The following is a 25,737-nucleotide window of genomic DNA, read 5'->3' as shown; positions in this document are numbered from 1 at the left end:
TCCTGGTTACTTTACATTATTGCCAACACTTACGTCTGTTTTATTTTCGCCATCTTAGTGGATGTGAAGTGTTATCTTGACATTTTGTTTTATTTCCCTAATAATTAGTGATGTTGAACCCTTTTCATGTGCTTAGAGGGCATTTGTATATCTTCAAATCCACTGCCCATTTTTAATTGGGTTGTTTACATTTTTAAAAAAATTGAGTGGTAATAGTTTATATTCTGGACACAAGCCCCTTGCCAAGTATTTGATTTGCAAGTCTTTTCTCCCATTCTTGGACTGTCTTTTCACTTACTGATGGTATACTTGAAGCACAGCTTTTCATCTTGTTGAAGTCCAATGTATCTGTTTTTTCTTTTGTTCGCACTGCTGGTGTCACATCTAGGAAACCATTGCTTAACCAAACATCGTGAAGATTAACTCTGCTAAGAGTTCTGTTGTTTCACTTTAAAACTGATATGTATAATCCATTTTGAATTAACTTTCATGCATGGTCTAAGGCAGTGATCCAACTTCAGTCTCTCACATGCGATTGTCCAAGGGTCCCAGCCATTTGTCGATAAAATCATTTTTCCCCTTCCTTCACTGAATTGTTTTGACACCATGTCTTCCCTTCTACTTCTGCAAGTAGATTTCACCAGTCTTCAAAGACGGACCCTCTTACAATCAGTCCAAAGTGTTATTAAGACAGACTAAACTATTACAATGCCTGCAATAAATGCTTTCATGGAGTGTACGAGGGCTATGCATATAAAGGGGGGAGCCCTATTCAGCCTGGGGGAAGCAGGAGACAGATTATAGAGGGAAGCATCACCAAAGCTTCTTTGAAAATCAACCAAGTAGGAGCCAGCACTGTGGTATAGAAAGTTAAGCCTCTGCCTGCAATGCTGGCATCCCATATGGGCACTGGTTTGAGACCTGGCTGCTCCACTTCCAATCCAGCTCTCTGCTATGGCCTGGGAAAGCAGTGGAAGACGGCCCAGGTCCTTGGGCCCCTGCACCCATGTGGAAAGACCCGGAGGAGGCTCCTGATTCCTGGCTTCGGATTGGCGCAGCTCCGGCTGTTGCGGCCAATTGGGGAGTGAACCAGTGGATGGAAGACCTCTCTCTCTCTCTTCTCTCTGCCTCTCCTTCTCTCTCTCTGTAATTCTTTCAAATAAATAAATAAATCTTTAAAACAATAATACATGTGAGTTTCTACTGTAGTCCGATGCTCTTAGACCTATTTCCACACGGAGCGGGGAGAAACCTTGGCCTTTCTCCCAGGAGAGAGAAGGTCACCTGTTGAGCCGAGGCTGCCGAGTTGCTGACCTCACAAGGGCAAAAATTTCCACTTCACATCACCTATTCCTGGAGAGCACCGCGGCCGAGCCTGTCTTTTCAGTGGGACTGGAGCGTGTGTTTGGTCAGTGGAGAAGCAGAGTGAAGTAGTGGAGAAGGTCATGGGGTGATCAGAACATTTTATTTTACATATTTGCAGGACATGGTTTTTTATGCTTTCCAAATCTGTCCTTGTCAGCAAGAACACTCAGACGGCTCTGGCCCAAGTTTCCTTTGGAATACGGCCAACCCTGCCTGACTCAGCTTGCTGTCAGCATGCAAATATCGGGCTTACGATGTCTTCCTCTTCTGGGGAGCCTCTTGGGAATAGAATGCAGGGGAAGCACAACGTGCAGTGTTGCTTCCGGGCCACTGTGACTGTGAGCATGGCCCTGAACTTCAGCCAGGCCATAGCTTGCCCTACAGTACCCGAGAGGCCGCAGGAGGACCAGATTGCTACCGCCATCGTGGCGATTTCCTCTGTAGGTGGTTCTTAGCAACAACTGGATGGAAGCAGTAAGACCAGAGTCAGAGTCTGGTCCTCCTTCCAGCATGAATTCACCATGGCCATGGAACACAATCCCACGAGCAGGAGCTCAGTCACTTCCTGGCACATTTGATTTCTATGCAGGAAGAAGGTCCCAGCTCCCCACCCCCATGTGAGCTGATTAACTATGAGATTCATCTGGGTGCTGAGGAAGTAATAAATGATGGAAGAAATGGTCCCTACCTTCAAGGACTTCATAGCCTAGGAGAAAGCTGTATGATTGGGGCCAGCACTGTGGTGCAGTGGGTTAACGCCCTGGCCTAAAGTGCCAGCATCCCATATGGGTGCCGGTTTGAGACCTGGCTGCTCCACTTCCAATCCAGCTCTCTGCTATGGCCTGGGAAAGCAATAGAAGATGGCCCAAGTCCTTGGGCTCCTGAACCCACGTGGGAGACCCAGAAGCTCCTGGCTCCTGGCTTCGGATTGGCGCAGCTCCGGCCGTTGCGGCCATCTGGGGAGTGAACCATTGGATGGAAGATCTCTCTCTCTCTCTCTCTCTCCCTCTCCTCTCTTTGTGTAACTCTGCCTTCCAAATAAATAAATAAATCTTTTTAAAAAAAAGTTGTATGCTTGTGAAAGGCTAATGCCATGCAAGATACTGAGCGAGGTCCTTGGGCACAGAGACTAGAAAGTGACTCACCTGGGGCCTGCCTTGTGGCACAATGGGTTAAGCAGCTGCCTGCAACATGGGCATTCCATATGAGCACCAATTTGAGTCCTGGCTGCTCCACTTCCTATCCAGCTCCCTGCTGGTATGCCTGAGAAGGCAACAGAAGATGGCCCTAGTATTGAGCCCCTGCCACCCCTGTGGGAGTGGCTTTGGTCTGGCCCAGCCCTGGCTATTGGCAGCCATTTGGGGAGTGAACCAGTAGAGGCGAGAGATGTATTCTCTCTCTGTTTCTCCCTCTCTATAATTCTGCCTTTCAAATAAATAATAATAAAATAAATTAAGGCCGGCGCCGTGACTTAACAGGCTAATCCTCCGCCTTGCGGTGCCGGCACACCAGGTTCTAGTCCCGGTTGAGGTGCCGGATTCTGTCCTGGTTGCCCCTCTTCCAGGCCAGCTCTCTGCTATGGCCCGGGAAGGCAGTGGAGGATGGCCCAAGTGCTTGGGCCCTGCACCCGCATGGGAGACCAGGAGAAGCACCTGGCTCCTGGCTTTGGATCAGCGCAATGCGCCGGCTGCAGCGGCCATTGGAGGGTGAACCAACGGCAAAAAGGAAGACCTTTCTCTCTGTCTCTCTCTCTCTCACTATCCACTCTGCCTGTCAAAAAAATAAAAAAAAATAATAATAAAATAAAATAAAATAAATTAAAAAAAGAAAGTGAATCACTTTCATAGATATTCAGCAAAGGCCTCTCAGAGGAGGTGGCATTCCCTCTGGGCCTTTCTTCCTTGGCTTATTTTTTTTTAGAACACTTTTATTTAATAAATATAAATATAAATTTTGAAAGTACAACTTTTGGATTATAGTTGTTTTTCTCCATACCCACCCTTGCACTCGCAAACTATCCCATCTCCTATTCCCTCTCCCATCCCATTCTTCATTAAGATTCATTTTTAATTATCTTTATATATAGAAGATCAACTCTATACTAAGTAAATATTTCAACAGTTTGCACTCACAGAGACATACAAAGTATAAAGTACTGTTTGAGGACTAGTTATACCATTAATTCTCATAGTACAACACATTAAGAACAGAGATCCTACACGGGGAGCAAGTACACAGTGATTCCTGTTGTTGATTTAACAATTGACGCTCTTGTTTATGATGTCAATAATCACCCAAGGCTCTGTCCTGAGCTGCCAAGGCTATAGAAGTTTCTTGCGTTGACAAACTCTGACATTATGTAGACCTTGGCTTACTTGAAACTCTCATGAAAGTTAGGTGGCCTCAATGGTATCTGAAATTAAAAATGGCTAAATTCCATGCTTCCTCACTATCTAAAAAGAACAGAACACTGGCCTCTGAGACAAGGGACCTGCTAGGAACTCACTCTGCGTCCTTGGGCAAGAACATATCCTCTCTGGGACCGACGCTGTGGCGTAGTGGGTTAAGCCATAGCCTGCAGTGCCAGCATCCCATTTGGGTACTGGTTTGAGTCCTGGCTACTCTACTTCTGATCCAGCTTCCTCCTAATGCTCCTGGGAAAGCAGTGGAAAATGGCCCAAGTGCTTGGGCCCCTGAACCCACATGGGAGACCTGGAAAAAGCTCCTGGCTCCTGGCTTTGGATTTGCCCAACTCCAGCTATTGCGGCCATTTGGGGAGTGAACCAGCAGATGGAAGAACTCTCTCTTTTTCTGTACCTCTCTCTTTAACTCTGTCTTTCAAATCAATAAAATAAAATCTTAAAAAAAAGATTTCCGGGAAAATGATTTTCAACTTAAAACAGATGCAGATGTATTTTGGGTAGCACACTTTTTTTTTTTTTTTTTTTTTTTTTTTTTTTTTTAAGCATCAAGAAAGACTTCAGCTTATGCCAAGCTGTTCTGGGTCCAGCCTGCACGTCCTTGGGAGTTCAGTGTTATTGTTAGCTGTGACTGAGAAACACTAACCTACAGACCACTGTTTTACACTGTAGTTTTTTGTTCCTGTTTTAGAACATGCCATCCAAAAATAGTCCCAGCGAGACCAAAGCAGGAGTGATCTCAAAAGCAGGCAGAAGAGAGGGACTCCCATTCCAGGTCTGAGTTTGCTTTGAAGGGCGTCTACCTGGTTGTCAGGGTTGGGTCTTTGGAAATTAGCACAACACTGTATTTTGTACAAAAATACCAGATCACAGGCGACGGGTAGCAGAGGGAGGCAGAAAAACAGCACTGGGATGATCAAAGAGCAGGTTTGGATCAAAGTGGGGTTGGATCAGAAACAGCGGAGGGAAGTGAAGGGCACAACAGCCAAGGCAGGACCCGAGGAGAGAGAAGAATCCAAACACACCTCTGGCTGAAGATAGGACCAGAGGGAGGGCATTGACCTAAGAAATCATTGTGGGGCCGGCGCTGTGGCATAGCAGGTAAAGCAGCTGCCTGCAGTGCCAACATCCCATATGGGCATCAGTTCGAGTCCCGGCTACTCTACTTTTGATCCAGCTCTCTGTTATGGCCTAGGAAAGCAGTAGGAGATGGCCCAAGTCCTTGGACCCCTGCACCTGTGTGGGAGACCCGGAAGAAGCTGCTGGCTCCTGGCTTTGGATTGGCGCAGCTCTGGCCATCTGGGGAGTGAACCAGTGGATGGAAGACCTCTCTCTCTCTCTCTCTCTGCCTCTCCTCTCTCTGTGCAATTCTGACTTTCAAATAAATAAATAAAAATCTTTAAAATAAAAAGAGAAATCATTGCGTATTTAGTTAGGTGATGTGGGGAGTTTTCATTCCTGGAAATTCCAGAGTCCTAGTAGTTTCAGATCTTCCCAGTCTGTTTCCTTTTTTGGTAGCAGAGGAACTGGGATGGCAAGAGTGGACCCCAGTCTTCTGTGCCGATGCCTGAGGAGAAGCCCACAGGAGAAGATCCAGTGGTGAACAGCTGGGCTTTCCGACTAGCAGGCTGCAGACGAAACCATTACCCCTGTAATGCGTCACAGCCAGTCCTCTCACCTGGCCTAAAACTTCCCCAGCAAAAAAAAAAAGAAAGAAAGAGTGATGACCCTGCCCTAAGTTCTACTGCGGGAAGAAGAGGTATGGACGTGGGGAGCATCTTTCGAGGGTAGAACTCCCCTCCCAAGTTCTCTAGCCAACACATTCTCGGAGCTGTAAGATTTTCTCAATATAACTCCCGAGAGAAAAACTGTGCTGATTAGACTTTCCTATTGTAATGAAGTCTTCCCCTAAACCACTTGTTACGACAAACCCCTGCGTGATCAGGCGCCTCTCCCAGGGCCCTAACTTACTCAGAGTTCAGAATTTCTTCTCTGGAGGTGGCCAGTGGGCGTTTCACAAATGGTAGTTCCTAAACAGTTACTTGCACATGTGTTCAAAGCTCTTCCGTTACCCAGAAACCTTGGGCCTTTTCATTTCCATTGTTCAACAGAAAATAGAAAGCACAGATCACCAGGAGCTTCAAGGTCAGGGGCAGCAAGACCGGAATTCCAGGTTTGATCTCTCCACTTCTGGCCTCACAACAAGAGCCCCTGCTGTGAAGCAGGTTACATAATCCATAAATCTAAGCTATCAACAGCGTTTTCTCCTGCAGGAATAAACTGCGAGAGATGGGGTTTCCTACTGAGAAGCAGATGATACCAGAAAGCTGCTAGAAATACTGATCTCCCATGAAGAAAAGCCTTGCCCGCCCCATCCCCCCACATAGGAGCTGGCTGATCTACAAGCCATTCTCAGATTGCACATGCCCTTCGGAGGTGTGGATATTCCAGCAAATCTCCCAAGGCGAAAGACAGAGCCTAAAACAACACAGGGAGGCACACTCAGAAAATAAACAGATGTGGTAGGTAGCCAGAGAAAACTTTAATGTGTAAGAAAAATACAGAGTTAATAGTCACAGGGAAATAAGAGAAGATAGTAGATGTATGAAATAAGAACACAAAAAACCAGCACTTATGAAAACTCCCTACTCCAGCTAATAAAAGCTCACAGGAGTTAAAAATATAGTGGTAGAAGTGTAAAAAATTAATAAATTAATAGAAGGCTTGAGACATTGATTAGAAATGGAAGTAAGGAGTTTTTTTTTTTTTTTTTTTGACAGGCAGAGTGGACAGTGAGAGAGAGAGAGACAGAGAGAAAGGTCTTCCTTTGCCGTTGGTTCACCCTCCAATGGCCGCCGCGGCGGGCGCACTGCAGCCGGCGCACTGTGCTGATCTGAAGCCAGGAGCCAGGTGATCCAATCTAAGTAATGTAAGTTTAAGAAAGAGAAAACGGAGAATTACAAGATTCCAATCCAATAAAAGCAGGTGACTTCAACACCCCACTGTCATCAATGGGCAGATCATCCAGACAAAAAAATTCTATAAAAATACATCGGAGTTGAAATATACCAAAACCAAACAAAGACACCACAGAGAAAGAAAACTGCAGACCTACATCCTTGATAAACATAGATGCAAAGGTTCTCAACAAAACATTAGCAACTCTAATCCAAAACACCATCAAAAAGCTCATAGATCACAATCAAATGAGATGTGGCAAAAATCTCCACAAATTAGATATAGAAGGACCATTCTTCAACATTATAAAGGCTACATATCACAAACCAACAGCGAGTATCATACTGAATAGGGAAAAACTGAAAGCATTTCCCCTCAGATCTGGAACAAGGCAAGGATGTCCACTTTCCCCACTCTTATTCCATATAGTACTGGAGGTTTTAGCAAGAGCAATTACCTAGGAGAAAGGGCATCAACATTGGAAAAAAGGAAATCAAATTATCCATGTTTGCATGGATGATGCACCCACAGAAAGAGAAATCAAGAAGGAAACCTCATTCACAATAGCCACAAAAAATCAAATAGTTAGAAATAAATTTAACCAAAGAAGTAAAAGATCTCTACAGTAAAAATTATCAAACTTTGATGAAAAAAACCTTCAAAGACACAGAAAAAATGGAAAGATATTCCTTGCTCATGGATCAGAAGAATTGATATCATTAAAATATCTATACTACCTAAAGCAACTTATTTACAGATTCAAAGCAATATCTATCAAAATACCAATGGTATTCTTTACAGAGTTAGAAAAGACAATCCTAAAACTTCAATAGCCAAAGCGATCCTGAGCAAGAAAACGAAGCAGGAGGCATCACAATACGTCATTTCAAAGTATACTACAAAGCTACAGTAATTAAAACAGTTTGGTAGTGGTATAAAAATGATACATAGATCAATGGGAACAGAATAGAGAGCCCAAAATACAGCCAACTGATTTTTGACAAAAGTGCTCAGACCACACAGTGGAGTAAGGAGAAGCTCTTCAACAAATGGTGCTGGTGAAACTGGGTGTGTATATATATAGAAGAATGAAATTAGATCCATACCTCTCACCATATACCTTGATCAATTCAAATGGATCAAAGATCTAAATTTAAGACCTAAGACTATTAAGCTGGTGGAAGAAAAGGTAGGCGAAACACTCTAAGACATTTGTGTAGGGGATGAACTCTTAGACAAGAACCCCAAAGGACAGGCAACAAAAGCAAAACTAAAGAGATGAGACTATATTGAACTCAGAAGCTTTGGCACAGCAAAGGAAATGATCAATAGAGTGAAGAGACAGCCAACAGATTGAAAGAAAATATTTGCAAACCACCTATCTGACAAAGGATTAATATCCTGAATATATCAGCAAGTTAAAAAACCCAACAACAAAAACCTAACTGGTCCAGTTGAGAAATGGGCAGAGGACTTTAATAGACATTTCTCAAAAGAAGAAATACAAATGGCCAACAAATATATGAAAAAATGCTCAACAGCACTAGAAATCAGGGAAATGCAAATCAAAACCACAGAGATGTCACCTCACCCCTGTTGGAAAGGCTGAAGTCCAAAACATGGAGAGTTACAAATGCTGGTGAGGATGTGGAGAAAGGGGAACACTTATACACTGTTGGTGGGAATGTCACCATGGAGATTAGTGCAGTCACCATGGAAAACAGTGTAGAGATTTCTTATAAAACTAGAAATAGACTTGCCATATGATCCAGCAATCCCACTAGTGGGTATGTACCCAAAAGATTTGAACACAACATGTGGAAGAATTACCTGGTCAAAATTTGGAACCAACCAAGGTATCCAACATCAGATGAATGGATACAGAAAATGTAGTATATATACATAATGGAATACTATTCAGCTATAAAAAAAGAACAAAATTCTACCGTTTGTAGCAAAATGGATACAACTGGAGGATATCATGTTGAGTGAAGTAAGCTGGAGCCAGAAAGACAAATAACGCATATTCTCCCTTATATGTGGGAGCTAAAATTTAAAAACCAAACGAAAAAGAAAAGAAGGAAAAAAGAAGAAATGTCTGTGTGTATCAGTATTGCTGCAAATATAATTTTAAAAAAAATATTTATTTATCTGAAAGGCAAAGTTACAGAGAGGCAGAGGCAGAGAGACAGAGAGAGAGAGAGAGAGAGAGAGAGAGAGAGAGAAAGGTCTTCCATCTGCTGGTTCACTCCCCAAATGCCTGCAACGGCCAGAGCTGGGCTGATCTGAAGCCAGGAGCCAGGAGCTTCTTCCAGGTCTCCCATGCAGGTGCAGGAGTCCAAGCATTTGGGCCATCTTCCACTGCTTTCCCAGGCCATAGCAGAGAGCTGGATCAGAAGTAGAGCAGCTGGGACTCAAACCAGCGCTCACATGGGATGCCGGCACTGCAGGCGACTTTACCTGCTAAGCCACAGTGCTGGCCCCTGCAAATATAGTTTTGTAAAACTTTGTTTTATATCTTTGCCAAACCAGTGGTTAAGAATATTATGCTACTATAGTTTTAATGATCTTTTACTTTAAAATTTACTGTATATGGGTGAAATGGTTGTTTTTCCATTCAATTATTGTTTATAGCTGTTGTCTATATTCCCACTAAATCAGGGTCTTTTTGCTTTTTACTTGTTAAACATTTTAGTTAGTGAAGTATTAAGCTTTTTAACTGCAATGTAAATTTAAAATAGATTATCTCAAAAACTAAAAAAAAAAGATGAAAGAAAGAAGAAAGAAGGATGAGAGGGAGAGAGGGGAGGGAGAGTAAAGAAGGAAGGGAATATTATTATATTCTTAGAATTGTATCTGTAAAGCACGCTGAATCTGTAAAATACTCATTAAAAATTTTAAAAAGAAGGAAAAGAATAAAATAAGAAATAAAAGAAGACAAAGAAAGAGAATACAGAGAAACAATTCAACATTCTAACAGATTTGATACAGAGATGGAAGTAATTAAACAAAATCAAGTATTAATTTTTCAGCTAAAAATGCATTAAGTGAGATTAAAAACACAATTGAGGGCATCAATAGGAGATCAGTATCTTTTCTAACCACAGTGCAAAAACCTAGACATCCAGAAGAGAAACTTTGTAAACTGCACAAATACATGGGATTTAAACAACTTACTCCTGAACAATGAAGGAATAAATCAAGGACTTCCAGGCTCCTGGCTTCAGTCTGGCCCAGCCCCAGCCATTGTAGCCATTTGCAGAATAAGCCAGCTGGTAGAAGATTTCTCTCTCTGTAACTCTGCCTTTCAAATAAATAAATAATCTTTTTTTTTTTTCATTTAAGAAAAAGCCTATAAAGTACCCAAGTCAATGACTGGAAACACACCCCAGCGGTGCGTAACCACATTATGAAATATCGGAATGTGAGGGATACAGAACATAAAATCCTACACACTCCACAGCTGCAAACAAAACCCGAGGGATCAGGAGTTGGAAGAGCATCGGCTTCCCAACAGCAGCGCAGGGAGGAGAAGAAAATGAACGGAGCTTTCAAAACTCGGAGAGAGCCGGCGCCACGGCTCACTAGGCTAATCCTCCGCCTTGCAGCGCCGGCACACCGGGTTCTAGTCCTGGTCGGGGCACCGGATTCTATCCCGGTTGCCCCTCTTCCAGGCCAGCTCTCTGCTGTGGCCAGGGAGTGCAGTGGAGGATGGCCCAAGTGCTTGGGCCCTGTACCCCATGGGAGACCAGGAGAAGCACCTGGCTCCTGCCATCGGAACAGCGCGGTGCGCCGGCCGCAGCGCACCAGCCGTGGCGGCCACTGGAGGGTGAACCAACGGCAAAAAGGAAGACCTTTCTCTCTGTCTCTCTCTCTCTCACTGTCCACTCTGCCTGTCAAAAAAAAAGAAAAACAAGAAAAAAAAACTCGGAGAGGACATGATTTCCGATGAGTCTCCTGTGTCCAGGCAAACCATCCACCAGATGTGAGGGAGGAAAAGCGACAACGTGAGGGAGGAAAAGTGACAACGTTTTGTTTGTAAGTATGGATTCTGATTTATTTATGTAATTTATCTGAGGGACACAGAGACGGAGAGACAGAGCTGCCATCCCCTGGTTCACTTTCCAAGTACTCACAGCAGCTGGGGTTGGGTTAGGCTGAAGCCAGGAACCTGGAACTCAGTCCAGGTCTCCTACTTGGGTGGCAGGGACCCAACTTTTTGAGCCATTGTTGCTGCCTTCCAGGGTGTGCAGTAGCAGGAAGCTGGGATCATGAGCAAACCCGGGACCTGACTCAAGGTCTCCAATGTGGGCATGTGGGCATCTTCAGCTGCACCCTTATTGCAAAGCCAAACATCTGCCCCAAAATTGACTTTTTTTTTTTAATTTGACAGATAGAGTTAGACAGTGAGAGAGAGAGAGAGAGAGACAGAGAGAAAGTCTTCCTTTCGTTGGTTCACCCCCCAAATGGCTGCTACGGCTGGTGTGCTGTGCCAATCTGAAGCCAGGAGCCAGGTGCTTCCTCCTGGTCTCCCATGCGGGTGCAGCGCCCAAGCACCTGGGCCATCCTCCACTGCCTTCCCGGGCCACAGCAGAGAGCTGGACTGGGAGAGGAGCAACCGGGACTAGAACCCGGCGCCCATATGGGATGCCGGTGCCGCAGGCAGAGGATTAACCAAGTGAGCCACTGGCGCCAACCCCCCAAAGTGACATCTTAAATATGCAAGATCTCAAAAAGCAACTGGGTCTTGTGGGACCTGCATCTTTTATATGCTGGGGAGCTCTTTTTAAGAAAATGCTGTGCGTGACAGGGCCAGCATTGTGTTGTAGGGGGTAAAGCCATTGCCTGCAATGCCGGCGTCCCATATGGGCACTATTTCATGTCCAGGCTTCTCCACTTCCAATCCAGCTCCCTGCTAATGGACTAGAAAGAGCAGCAGAAGATGGTACAAGTGCTTGGGTCCCTGCTACCCACGTGGGAGACCTGGAAAAAACTCTTGGCTTTGGTCTGGCCCAGCTCCGGCCATTGTGGCCTTCTGGGGAATGAACCAGTGGATGGACGCTCTCTCTCTCGCTCTCTCTCTCTCTCTCTCTGTTTCTGTAACTCTTTCAAATAAATAAAAATAAAAAAAAGAAAGAAGCCATGAATCACATGCAGATATTGAGTATGAATGTGAACATGTATTTAGAATGGGAAATGAAATTAAAACATACTGGGGACATGGATGTTCAGCGTTTTTTCCTAAAGAACTCTGTAGAAAATTATCCCCAAATGCTTCAGGTTGATGGCTTTAATTCTCCACTGAACAACTCAAAGCAATTTGTAGCACTTGGGGAACCGTGAGCTTTCAGACTCAATATGTCTGTTTCCACGTACCCTTTCTCAGGAAGCTATGCTCCAGCAAAACCAAGGAGTACAGAAGAATGGGATCCAAGAAACAGGAATCCAGTGCAGTTCCCAGGGTGGCAGGGAGGGGTGCAGTCCTCGTATACCAAGTCCCAGAGACTATCCGGCCTCAGAGAATGGGAATGAGCAGGAATGTTCCATACGGATGAGCAACTTGATGTTTTAACTCTACAGGGAGGAACTTTATCATTTTGTCAAAGTTTGAAGAAGAATTGATGATGAACTCTCAAAAAAAAAAAAAAAGCAATAAAAGGAAATAGAGTGAACAGTAGCAACTGTTCACTCCAGGGGGAAAGAAAAAAAAAAGTTGATGAAGAAAGGCAGGGTAAAGATCAGGATCAGCCCCTCGCCTGGGACGGGCATAATATTTACACAGTCACAACAATGCAAACACTGCCACTGACATATCCAGACGGGCATGGAGCTATCAGGAAGGGGAAGTGAGTGCGAAGGGGAATGATGAGGTGTAAACCTGCTAATCTCAGCCTCCAAGGTAAGACATCAGTAGATGTTATCCAGAACTACAAGAAAGAAATGCTCCTACCAGCATGGCGTTTAGGGATATGGGAGGAACTAACACACCGACCAAAGCATTGAAAGAAAGGAGGCAACTCAGTAGAAACCGTCTAGAACTAATGACTTCTGATAATGCATTGATTTACTTTGACCAAAGTGGAAAATAACAAAAGAAAGGTGGAGACTCAAGCGGAAAAAGAAAATGAAGGGGGTGGATATTTGGCCTATCAGTTGACACTGGGGTTGGATTCCTGGCTCTCAGTTGACACTGGGGTTGGATTCCTGGCTCTGGCTGCAGCTTCTTGCTAATACGGACCCTGGGGCTGGGGGGTGGGCAGCAGTGATGGCTCAAGCAATTGGGTACCTGTCATCCACGTGGGAAACCTGGACTGTGTTCCTAACTCCTGTCTTTGTCTCTGGCCCAACCACTGTAGGCATTTCTAGAGTCAACAAGCACACGGGAAATCTCCCTCCGTTTCTGTCCTCATCTCTCTGTTTCTCAAGTAAATAACTAACTAAATAAACGTTTGGGTTTTTTTTAAAGCAAAGAAAATGAAAGTGCCTCTCCCTATCTCCTCCAAGTCCACTGTGTCTCAAAATGTCATCCTACAGCCAAGTGCATTCAGATTCTCTGGAGTCCCAGTCTGCAGTCCAGATGTGTAGACCCGTCCTAGACCCATGCCATCATTCCTTGGTCTCCACAGGATGCTGTTTCCAGGACCCCTCCCCCACCGACACCCAAATCCACAGATACATCGGTCCTTTATGTAAAATGGCATAGAATTGGATCATGGCCTGTGGACTTCCTCATTTAAAATGAAATCCCTACCACAGTGTAAATGCTATGTGAACTGACATCATACTGTTCAGGGAATAATGACTAGGGAAGAAAACCCTGTATATTTTTCATATGGGTGCTGTTTTTTTCCCCTGAACATTTGCAATCTGTGGCTGATTGAATCCATCAACGTGGAATCCAAGGAGGACCAGCTGTGGTCAGCATTTCCCCAGGTGGGACCCAGATTCTACAATCAAAAGAAGGTTCCCCTGGACTCATCGCACTATAGTTTTTGGTACAACAAAATCCAAGACTCACAAAACCTGCCATGGCAGGCACTGAGAGCTGCCAAGCGTGTCCCCTTCTCCTCCTCCCTTATGAGTGAAAGTCCTCTTTTGTTGCATTCACAATGTGTTCAACCGTAACATTAGGTTTTCTCAGGCTCCTCTGGCAGCTGGCATTGGCCATGCGACGTGCGTGTAGTTCTGGCCAATACGATGTAAGAAGTCTACTGGGTGCAATATCCAGGAAAGCTATTGTGTTTTTAAAGACTTATTTATTTACTTGAAAGTCATAGTTCCACAGAGAAAGAAGGAGAGGCAGAGAGAGAGGGGGGGGTGGTCTTCCATCCGCTGGTTCACTCCCCAATTGGCTACAACGGTCAGAGCTGTGCCCGTCCACAGCCAGGAACCAGGAGCCCCTTCCAGGTCTCCCACCAGGTGCTTTCCCAGGCCATAGCAGAGAGCTGGATCAGAAGTGGAGCAGCCAGGACTCGAACCAATGCCCATATGGGTGCTGGCACTGCAGGTGGTGGCTTTACCTGCTAGGCCACAGCGCCAACCCCTGAAAGCTATTATTATTATTTATCATGAAACAGAATCGACTCAGCTGGTGCATGCCTTCCGCACTTCCTTCTGCAGAAGCACAGAGAACTGAGAGCCAGACAGCAATGGTCGGGAACTGCTTTCCCAGCCTTGGACTCCCCACCCCCAGTCTCTACTCGTCTGAGAAAAACACGCTGCTTCCTTGCTTAAGGCACTGCTGCTACCTGCACCTGAATGAAATGCTCATGTCATCGCATCCTTGTTCAAACATTCATTGGGCATATATGAGGGGCCTTGAAACAAGTTCGTGGGAGGGGTTGGCATTGTGGCATAGTGGGTAAAGCTGCCACCTGCAATGCTGGCACCCTAAACGGGTGCCAGTTTGAGCCTCAGCTGCTCCACTTCTGATCCAGCTCTCTGTTAATGCACCTGGGAGAGCAGTGGAAGATGGGCCCAGTGCTTGAGCCCCTGCACCCACGTGGGAGACCTGGAAGAAACTCCTGGCTCCTAGCTTCAGCCTAGCACAGCTCCAACCTTTGGGGCCATTTGGGAAGTGAATCAACGGATAGAAGATTGATCTCTCTCTCTCTCTCTTTAATGCCTCCTTTCAAATAAACAAAATAAATCTTTAAAAAATAGTTTATGGAAAATACATATTATGATAAAACTACTTATGTATTTGAAATTTTTTTTTCACCAAAATAAACTTCCTGGGGTGGGCATTTGACCCACAAGTTATATGCTGTTTGGGGCACTCATGTTGCATATCAGAGTTTCTGGGTTTGAGCCCCACTTCTCTCCTGGTTCCAGTTTCCTGTTAGTGCACACCCTGGGAGCAGCAGAGATGGCTCTAATACTGTGTCCCTGCCACCTACATGGCAGTCCTGGATTGAGCTCCTGGCTCCTGGCATCAGCCTGGCTCAACCCTGGCTGTTGTAGGCATTTGGAGGGTAAGCCAGAGGATGGGAGCACTCTATGTGTGTATCTGTTTGTCTCTGTTTCTCTTCCTCTCAAATTAATAAAATAAATTTAAAAATTAAAAAAGCTTCTCATCTTTTAATTCCATTTTCCATTAACTTTTTGAGGTACCCTTATATTGAGCACATTATACTGAGTGCCTACATATAATGACATAGTGGTCCAGCCAAATACAGCGCTTCCTCTGATGGAAAGCAGAATACAGTTAGAAAAGATGGATCTGTTACTACACTGGTCCCAAATGATGGTTTGACTTCAACTTTACAGTGGTGTGAAAGCAGATCACACTCAATAGAAACTGCACTTGGAGTTTTGAAATTGGGTCTTTGCCCAGGCCACACTCAGTGGCCCCATCCTGTTTTGTGATGCCGAGCAGCGCCAGAGAGCATAGCTCCCAGCCAGCCTCCTGGTCACAGCAGGAGACAGCTCACCCTGTACTGTATGCTGTGTTCCTAAGCTAGGATGTTTGGTAGGTTGGGCGTATTAATTGCGTTTTTGGCTGCTGGTATTTTCAGTGTACAATGTGTTTATTGGGGCATGACCCCATTGTAAGTTGGGGAACACTTGTTTTTGAGCCCAGGATTCAGGGACACTACTGTTGGCTGTCACAGACCTCAAAGCAATAGCACATTTCACAATAAGTCACTTGATTTGTATGTTTAAGAAATTCCCAAGGCACCACGCGCCAGGAAGAGCAACAGTCTGAGCATTGTGGGGGCTAGAACTTAGCAGCAATTCAATGAAGTAGATCTGCTGATAACATGGGGAACTTCCTTAATTTTTCCTGAGCCCAGTTTTTTTTTTTTTAATATTACAAGATTGGACTTGGTAGCCTGTAAGCTATCTCCAGCCTTAAAATATTTGTTGTGAACACACTGAATGAACAAAGGTGGACAAAATATGCCAAACAAGAGTGTTTCTAAATTTTAGGTTCTAAGAGTTTTAAAACAGAGGATATATTAAATACATGTCCAGGAAATGGCATCACAATCCCCTACTGCAAAATTAAATGTACAAAAATATGTTGGAGGGAGCTATGGAGTTCTGGAAAAAATTCTGGTTTGAGTCCTGGCCCTGCTCTCTGAGAGCTGGGCAGTCCTGCACCAGATCCACAATGTTTCAGTTTCCTCATTTCCGTTTTTATCTTATTTAAATATGCTTGTTTATGTGAGGATTGAGAAAGAGAGAGTGTGAGACTCTCATTTGCTGGTCTACTCTCTAATGTTTGCAACAGCTAAGACTGGACCAGGCAGAAGCCAGGAGCTGGAATTCAACCCCAGATCCCCAATGTGGGTGGCAGGAACCCAATCACTTGAGCCATCACCCTCCAGGCTCTGCATTGGCATAAGCTGGAGTGTTGAGAGGGCCTGGGAGTTGAACCCCAGTCCTGTGATGTGGAACATAGGCATCTTAACGGATGTCTTAACCGTTAACATAGGTAGGCATCGTAACGGATGTCTTCACCAGTGATAAATGCCCAGCCCTTTATTTTTAAGTTTATTTAAAAAATGCACTACCAGAAGCAAGACCAAACACATATCCAATCACTACAACCACTTCCGTCATTACAAGAAGCCATAACTGCACACCTAATAGTCACCTATTATCTGAGGATTTTGCTAATTTGATCCTGGTGCCCCCTATTTCATCAAGAAATAAAAACAACTACTTGACAAAATTAATAATTAAAAAAATGTACACAGGCCCTCATTTTAGTCACCAAAATAATACACTTGAGGGAGATTTGCAAAAAAAAAAAATAAAATAATAAAAATAAAAATCAAGGAGCCTGGCACTGAGATCCTGGTAGGGTCTCCCAAGAATATCCAGGCATGTTCAGGCCAGGCTGCAGCAATGGCTCCATTTCCCAGGGTGGACAGTTGTCTTTGAACCCCCCGCTGCCCAGCATCCCCCCCATGAGGGGAGCAGCAGCTGCAAGGCCACCTGGAGAGGTCTTGCCATGCCGGCTCCCTGAGCCCTGGGCGCCGGTCTCCCCTGTGTGAAACAGGGACACTATTATCACAAGGTATCACTTTGTGGTCGGCAAAGTCTTGTGATGATCTGATGACCAGCAGGCTAGATGATGGCTTAGAACTGGCAATGGGACTGCAGGGGCCGTGGAGGGGAGGGATGTGTGGTGATAGATTCCGCTGAATTCTGCATCACTCACAGGAGACTGATCGATCTCTTGACTAGGACACCTTGTAGCCATTTCATGCTTAATAAGAGAGCAGGTGAAGGAAACAGAGCCGCTAAAATTCAAATTCCCTCTCTGCTTGTTTCTAGTCCCAGGGAAAGTTAAGGGAGGGAGGGTGGAAGAGCAGTGAAGTGTGGATACCATGGCACTTATCTGGCTTCTATTTGTTCATTTTCAATACGGTCTGATCTTGGGAATAGTCCTGTGTTTGTTTTATGACCTGTCTATAGGGGCAGATAGAGCTAGCAAACGTGTCCACATATGATGACACCCAAGTGACTTCAACTCCCTTACCCACAATAAAAGTTTTGCAACAGCAGGGACTTTGACTAGGGGAGTGGCCTCTGCCCAGGGTCAAATTGCCCTACCCCATTTCAACAAGGAAGTGCCATTGAGGAAACCAGTCAATCCTTTGCTTATGCCAACAGAGGTAGCATCTGTACTTTGAATAACAAAACCCAGCAGTTGATGTTATCTTGAAGATGGTGAGGAGAAAATAAGTCTCCTTTTCCCTTTATACCCTCCTCCCCTGCCTTTGCCAAGCCCTGCCTGCCTCAAAATGCCACTTGATGAGCATAAGCCAGACCCCCTAACCCAGGGGCCTATGGTGGACTGAACTGGTGCCCAAAGTGAGGGTCAGTAGCTCAGCCTCCCCCCTAGCAACCACCAGCCACCAGGGGGCTGAATACAAGGACACTCATGGTTTGGGGAGGGGTAATCAGAGGTCCTGTTTCCAATTTCCACGGAAGAAGCAGAAAAAAAAAAAAATCACAGCTCTTTGATATGGAGAAAACTGAAGGCTTAGCTCCGCCAGAACAAGTAATGAACAACCAGAGAGAATGCCTTACCTGCTACCTGTCTCCGGCCACCCCTACTCGTAAAACAGAGAGTTCTGGATTCGATAAAACCATGGTGGAATCCCATATCGTTCCCAGAAACTCTAGGAACGGAAGGTGCCCAGATCATCACCACGCCAAGAAACTCAGCAGTCAGGAACCAAGTCTAAAGCGGCGCTCGCCCCGGGGGGCACCGGCTCCTAAGGGTTTTCCTTCTGCTTCTCCCCGCACACAGCTTCTCCCCGCACCAAACCCGGGTCAGAGCGAGCGTGGCGCACACAGCCGGCTGGAAGAAAAGTACGCGCTTCTGACGAACTATGAAGCACACCACCTGTCAAAGTGAGTGTAAAACTACAGGGAACCCGCAGCGGCTCTCCCTGTAGAGAGAAGGCCACGCACTTTGCGACAGGCACAGCCCTGCGGGTGGGACGCAGGAGTGTATGGTGCGGGTGGGACGCCGCGCCCGCGAGAAGCCAGACCCCAGGGACCCGGCCCGGGAGAAGGAATGTGAAGGAAATGGCCCTTTCCGCGGTTTCCCGGAAGGGTGGTCTCTCCTACATTTAAAAAAACGATTTCTATTTAATCAAGCGTAGGTTTCGCTGGATGCAACGCAAGGCTTCGGTCTAGGGCCAGACCCAGCTCCCAGGCGCGTTTCTCTGCACCCAGACGCCGGCGCGGACGCAAACCTCGGGTCCCGCTGCCCACCTCACCCTCGGCTCCCGCAGCGCTCTCCACCCAGCGCTCTGCGACAGGAGCTCCATCGGGACTTCGAGGGACTTTCTCAGTCGCTTCGGGTTCTTAGATTCCAGCAAAGAATCTGGTTCTCCTGTTTGCGGTGGGCGCCCCCAGGAGGGGACCGCGGGGGCCCAGGTGGGCAAGCTGACAAGGACCCGCGATCTCAGAGACCAGCCATTACCGCGGGCAGGTGGGATGGAGGCCTCGGGCTTCACTCCTGCTGCCCACCGGACAGCGCCTCGATCCGACTGGTCGGGGACACCCGCGAGTTCCAGGGACTCCGGCTCGTGGGACGCGCCCGCTCGCCAACCCCAAGGGACTTCCGCGATACCAGGGCCGTCGGGTCCACTCCGCCTCTCTCCACCTGACCCCACCTCCTCGTCGGAGCGCCCCTCCCCCACCGGCGTCCCCCCGCAGAGGGACCCCTCCCCTTCCGTGCACCTCACCTGCTCGAGTCCCGGAGCTCACCGCGGACGTCTGACCTGCTGTGTGTATGTGTGTGTGTGTCCTCAACCGTCCGCAACCGGAGCCAAGCAGCAGTGCGGTCACCCAGGAGCAGGTGCAGGCGCTGCCGCCCTGCCGGCCCCGCTCCGCCCCGCTGCGCCCCGCCCTGCCCTGCCCAGCCGGCCTCAGCTGCCCAGGCCGTCCTCACCCCTACCTCTCCCCTGCCCCTGCCTGCTCCCGCTGCCTGGCTCGGCCTGCGTTTCGCTCCAAGCCCCTGGCCCCCCTTTCTCCCCCTGAGTCGCCCCAGGCCCAGGTACACCCTAGGGAGAGAACGGTTCCTTGGTCACCAGGTGGACTGAAACCAACCGTGACCTCCAGCGCAATCACAGGCCCTCCTGGGCTGCGAGGACCACCACGGAACACACTGGAAGAGTAGCCTGGAAGGCCATATCCACCCCACTCCCCCAAAATCGTTGCCCAGATCCATGCTATGTGCTTTTCCCCCTGTGTTTTTTCTGGTAGTTTCATAGCTTAGCACCTTACATGTAAGCCTTTAATCCATCGTGGGTTGATTTTTGTATATGGTAAGAGATAACGGTTTATTTTCACCCTTAAAGCAAAAAAAAAAAAAAAAAAAAAAAAAAAAAAAAAAGGCAAGTGGGATTACATTAAACTGAGAAACTTCCTCACCACTAAGGAAACAACAGAGTGAAGAGATAACCCACAGTATAGGAGAAAATATTTGCAAATTGTGCACCTGATTAAGAATCAATGTCCATCAAGGAGAGAGGCGCCTTTCTCCAAAGGGAGGAAGGAACCTCCACTGTGATACGGCCTTGACTAAACAAGTTCAGAGTCGGTGAACTCAAGGGGCTCCCATAGCCTAGACAGCTCATGGCAAGGGCCTCGGGTGATTGCTGACGTCACAAATAAGAGTGCCAATTGTTAAATCAACAACGGGAGTCACTGGGTACATGCTCCCCACGTAGGATCTCTGTCCTTAATGTGTTTTACTATGAAACTTAAAAACAATACCCTATACCTTGTGCGGTTGTGTGAATGCAGCCTGTTGAAATCCTTGCTTAGTATATACTAAGTTGATCTTCAGTATATGAAGGTAATTAAAAATGAAACTCGATAAAGGGCGGGATGGGAGAGGGAGAGGGGAGGGCCACGGGAGGGAGGGAGGTTGGGGGGGGGAGCCACAACAATACAAAAGTTGCACTTTGTAAATTCACATTTATAAAATAAAAAAAAGTCAATGTCCAAAATATATAAGGAACATGAACAATTCAATAGTGAGAACAAAAAATCCTATTTAAAAAATGGGCAAAGGATCTGAATACACTTTTCTTTTTTAAAATATTTTATTTATTTATTTGAGAGGTAGAATTACAGACAGTGAGAAGGAGAGACAGAGAGAAAGGTCTTCCTTCCATTGGTTCACTCCCCAGATGGCCGCAATGGCTGGAGATGCGCCCATCCAAAGCCAGGAACCAGGTGCATTTTCCCAGTCTCCCATGCGGGTGCAGGGGCCCAAGCACTTGGGCCATCCTCTACTGCTTTCCTGGGCCAGAGCAGAGAGCCAGCACAGTGGGTGGCAGCTTTACCACAGCGCCGTCCCTGATCTCCTTTGAATATATGCCCAGTAGTAGGCTTGCTTGCTGGATTAGTTGGTAATCTTAGTTTTAATATTTTGAGGAAACTTCACGCTGTTTTCCATAATGGCTATGCTAATTTACATTCCTACCAACATTCTATAAACATTCTGTTTCCTCTACATACAGATCGACTTTTATTATCTTTTTATATATAATAGCTACTGTAACAGGTGTGAAGTGATATCTTATTGTGGTTTTGATTTGCATTTCCCTGTGGTTAGTGATATTGGGCATTTTTTTTTTATTTATTTACCTGTTAGTCATTTGTATGTCTTTAAAAAAAAGAAAAAAAAAGAGGGGGCCGGCTCTGTGGCGCAATAGGTTAATCCTCCGCTTGTGGCGCCGGCATCCCATATGGGCACTGGTTCTAGTCCTGGCTGCTCCACTTCCGATCCAGCTCTCTGCTGTGGCCTGGGAAAGCAGTAGAAGATGACCCAAGTCCTTGGGCCCCTGCACCAATACGGGAGACCTGGAAGAAGCTCCTGGCTCCTGGCTTCGAATCAGTCATTGCAGCCATCTGAGGAGTGAACTAGTGGATGGAAGACCTCTCTCTCTGTCTGTCTCTCTGTAACTCTGCCTTTCAAATAAATAAATAAATCTTAAAAAAAAAAAAAGAGATGAAATCAGTATGTCAAGGAGATACCTGCACTCACATATTTATTGGAGCACTATTCACAAGAGCAAAGACGTGGAGCCAACTGATGAGCAACAGACAGACAACGGAGGTGCCCGTCGATGGATGAATGGATAAAGAAAAACGTGATCTATACACACAATGGAATGCTGCTCAGCTGTAAATAAAAGCAAAATCCTGTTATTTGGATGAACCTGGAGGACTTTATGTTACATGAAATACGCCAGGCAGGGAAAGACAAATACTGCATGGTCTCACTTTGGTGGGACCTCAACAAGTTGACCTCATAGTATAGAGTGGCATGGTGGTTGGGTATGGGTGCTGATCAAAGGCTATATACTAACTGCAGGTAGATAGAAGGCAGAGGGAAGTCCAGAATGGGCCAATTTTTAGAGAAAGAAAGTAGATAAGTATTTGCTCTGGCCTGGGGGTTTGGGGTGGGAGGATAGCTGGGGGTGGAAGAGAAACAGGGAGTGACTGCTAATGGTTATGGAACTTCCTTCTTGGGTAATGAAAAATGCTCCCAAATTGATGGTGATGGTTGCACAACTCTGTGAACGTACTAAGAACCACCGGATTGTACTCTTTAAAAATTTTTTTTTAAAGATTCATTTGAAAAGTGGAGTTACAGAGAGAGAGAGAGGTCTTCCATCCTCTTACCCCTCCAAATGACTGTAATGTCTGGGGCTGGATCAGGCTGAAGGTAGGAACCAGGAGTTTTTTTCTGGGTCTCCCACGTGGGTGGCAGGGGCCCGGGTACTTGGGCCATCATTCAGTACTTTCCTATGGCATAAGCAGAGAGCTGGATTGGAAGTGGAGCAGCCAGGATAAAAACCAGAGCCCATGTGGGATGCCAGCATTGCAGTTGTTGGCTCCATACTGTACTCTTTAAATGTGTGAATTGCAATATATGCTAATTACATTTTAATAAAGCTGTCTCAAAAAAGGCAAAGGAAGTAGCTACAACCCCAGTCCCCTGCCCTGCAACTCCTCAGCAAAGGAAGGTACTACTGGTACATCCATGACAAGAATCCAGTTTTTCTAGTTTAAAGTTGATGGCTAACTTTGTTATATAGTCCATTCATCCATTCATTCATTCATCCAATCTGCCATGTCTCATACGGTAACAAATCTGACAGGTGCACACAGTTCTAGGTGCTGGCAGTAGAGCTGACCTTGCCCTTGGGAGGAGCCTATTTCCTACTGAGAAGCCCATGATATCTTTGCAATATCCAACCTGCTACAAACACTTTAGATCTGTAGCTATGATCTTTATACAATCTGTAGCTGCTGCTCACCATTCCTCACAGACATCAGAAGACCAAGAGCCGACGTGCTATCTCAGCCCTACTAATAAGCACCACTAAACCTGTGCAGGATGGGAGGAAGTTAGAGTTGAGAACCCTAGGTCTGGAATTTAAAGTTTCATTCCATTTTCAGCTCATTCCATTGTTGAGGGCACTGGCAATCCAGAAAAGTTTTGTGGAAGAGATGATTGTATTTGGTTTTTTAAGGCCAAGGACACACATTAGCAGTGTGGAAGGGCTTGAGATCCCCAGTGCAGCTTCTTTTGATAAAATAAAGAACTCTTCTTTTCTATAAAGGCAAAGAGAGGCACTTAGGAGGATAAGGCCTTTCCTGTATAGAAGAGAATGAATAGGAGCTGATAGGCAGGGTTAATGGTCACCAGACAGTGTCATCTGTTAAAAGGATAATGGAGCCCATCACCTTAGAGGGATAATGCACCCGAGCTGGGAGGGCACCTTTTAGCATCACCAAAGAGGAAGCTGTGAGAGTGAGCTGGCTACCGAGAACAGCCTCTCCCAGGTTGACAGGCACGAAGGACTCACCCTACAATCCAGTTCTGAGCAAGTGCTGGGGAGAAGTCATGTGTTGAAGAAGTTTCCCAAGCTGATGGGAAATTTATTAGGTGCTCAGGAACTTCCTTCATCACCTGCCCTCGCCCCCGCGCTTACCCACATCAGTGTTCTGAAGTGGATTCCCCAGCTCCCTCTACGGCTTTCTTTTTAGTAAGGTTTTTGCTCTAAGACAAAGATCATAAAACCAGTGTGTCGCCTCGTAACTGCATGATGACTTTTGGATAGAGTTTTTTTTTTTTTAATACTAAAAAATTAGAGCTATGAGAATTATCTCAAATTATAATATCCAGGTGCTAGGAAAAACCAGTCTTTAAAATACTAGTTTGTCTTTTACCTGAACTATAAAAATGACCTAAATCAAACATCTTCAACCAAATAATCACCAAATGGCCAACTATGAAATAAACCATAAAATAATACAATATTATAGCCAATAATTATTAGCAAACTATTTTAACACAACAATGGAGCAAGTTAGTGTCTAGAATTAGATCTAATTATATGTGGAATTTACTAAACACATGATGGCTTTTCAATTTTTTAGGAAATGGTTTATTTTGTACATGTTGCTAGTATGTCAAGGTACTTCAGAAAGTTCATGGAGGGGGGCGGGTGCTGTGGCTCAGTAAGTTAATCCTCTGCCTGCAGAACCGGCATCCCATATGGGCGCCGGTTCTAGTTCCAGCTGCTTTGATCCAGCTCCCTGCTATGGCCTAGGAAAGCAGTAGAAGATGGCCCAGGTGCTTGGGCCCCTGTACCTGCATGGGAGACCTGGAAGCAGCTCCTGGCTCTTGGCTTTGGATCGGCACAGCTCTGGCCATTGTGGCCACTTGGGGAATGAACCAGTGGAGGGAAGACCTTTTTCTCTATCATTCTAACTGTAACTCTATCTTTCAAAGAAATGAATAAATAAATAATCTTTAAAAAAAAGTTCATGGGAAAATAGAATTAAAGGATACGTTTAGGGGCACCACTGAGCTGCTGAAAGGAGGTTCGCTCTGCCCTGCTGCCCTCCCGCAGCCCAGTGCTGAGGGGCCGTTCTCAGCGAAGACGGACAGGGCAGAGGAAGGCACAACACCCTCTCGGGCTCTCTCACAACAACTCCAGCTGGCAGCACCACCTCGGGCCAGTTTCTCCAACTTCTGCCAAGGCTCGGAGATGCCAACTATGTCAAGGCCTGCACTGGATGTGAAAGGTGGCGCCAGCGGCCATCTTGTACTATCCCAGAGTGGGGAGGGGCCCTCAAGGACAGTGGGGCTCCCACTGGTGCCTCAGGATCTCCATCTCCAATGGGCTCTCCTACTGCCACCCCTCCCTCTAAACCCCCACCCTTCAGTGTGCACCCCACCCCTCACCTGCTAGCCAGTGTGCAGCTGCAGAAACGGAATAGTCGGTATCATGGGGTGACTGCCACCACTCTGGGCCAACCTGGGCAGGCAGGGACCCAAAACTGGGGCTGTGAGGCTCAGGCAGGAGGTGTGGAGTTACTCTGTCCTGCTGCTGCCGGTGCCCAGAGCCCTGCTGTCATTGATTCTGACCCAGTGGGTGAGGAGGTGCTGATGTCGCTGGTGGTGGAACTGGGACTGGATCGGACCAATGAGCTTCCGGAGCTGTGGTGGGGGCAGAATGAGTTTGATTTCACTGCAGACCTTCCGTCTGATTGCTGATGCCAAGTGCCCCTAAAGATGGAAGAATAAAGCCACCAATTCTGTTGCAAATAAAAATAAAAGTTACTTGCAAAGAGAAAAAAACCATATGTTTATTTTGGTGAAAAAAATTGAAACTCATGCACATTTTTTTCCATAATACAAATTTCCATGAACTTCTTGAAATTCCCTCATAACTGATTGTTTTATGGGAAGATTCTATCATGGAGTTACTTATTATCCAATCTCCCCTTGGCCATTGTAACACTAGTTAGAAGCATAGTCAAATAATTACTATTTTTCCCCGTCTGCCTTTGCGCTAGGACAGGTTATATGACTAAGTTCAGGCCAACGGGATGGGCGTGGAATTGTTACAGGGGATGTACAAGGAGTGTCCTGAAAGGGAAGGGGTTTGTCTATCTTGTTCCCTCCCTTTCTGTCTCCTGCCAACTGGAATGT

The 25,737-nt window shown here is 46.1% G+C and overlaps 2 protein-coding genes across 3 annotated transcripts in view; one reads left to right on the top strand and one right to left on the bottom strand.

Annotated features, from left to right (window-relative positions):
* Positions 1-19,552, bottom strand: part of TMEM45B (transmembrane protein 45B) — a 43,161-nt gene extending 23,609 nt beyond the window's left edge. The window contains exon 1 of one of the 2 annotated variants that reach the window (XM_062198464.1): positions 19,460-19,552. The gene's annotated coding sequence lies outside the window, so the exon portion shown is untranslated. Of the gene's footprint in view, positions 1-19,194; positions 19,285-19,459 lie in introns of those variants that run through there. The other variant, XM_062198466.1, reaches the window with a different exon arrangement.
* On the top strand, positions 19,507-25,299 carry LOC133763986 (cbp/p300-interacting transactivator 1-like). The gene is given in 4 exon segments (XM_062197653.1): positions 19,507-19,770; positions 24,653-24,837; positions 24,839-24,862; positions 24,864-25,299. Coding segments are annotated over 4 exon segments (909 nt in total).
* The last annotated feature ends 438 nt before the right edge of the window (positions 25,300-25,737 follow it).

Source organism: Lepus europaeus, chromosome 7, assembly GCF_033115175.1.
Source record: "Lepus europaeus isolate LE1 chromosome 7, mLepTim1.pri, whole genome shotgun sequence".
Lineage (NCBI taxonomy): Eukaryota > Metazoa > Chordata > Mammalia > Lagomorpha > Leporidae > Lepus > Lepus europaeus.
The sequence above is the reverse complement of the archived record's forward strand: the minus strand, read 5'-3'. Positions and strand labels throughout refer to the sequence as shown.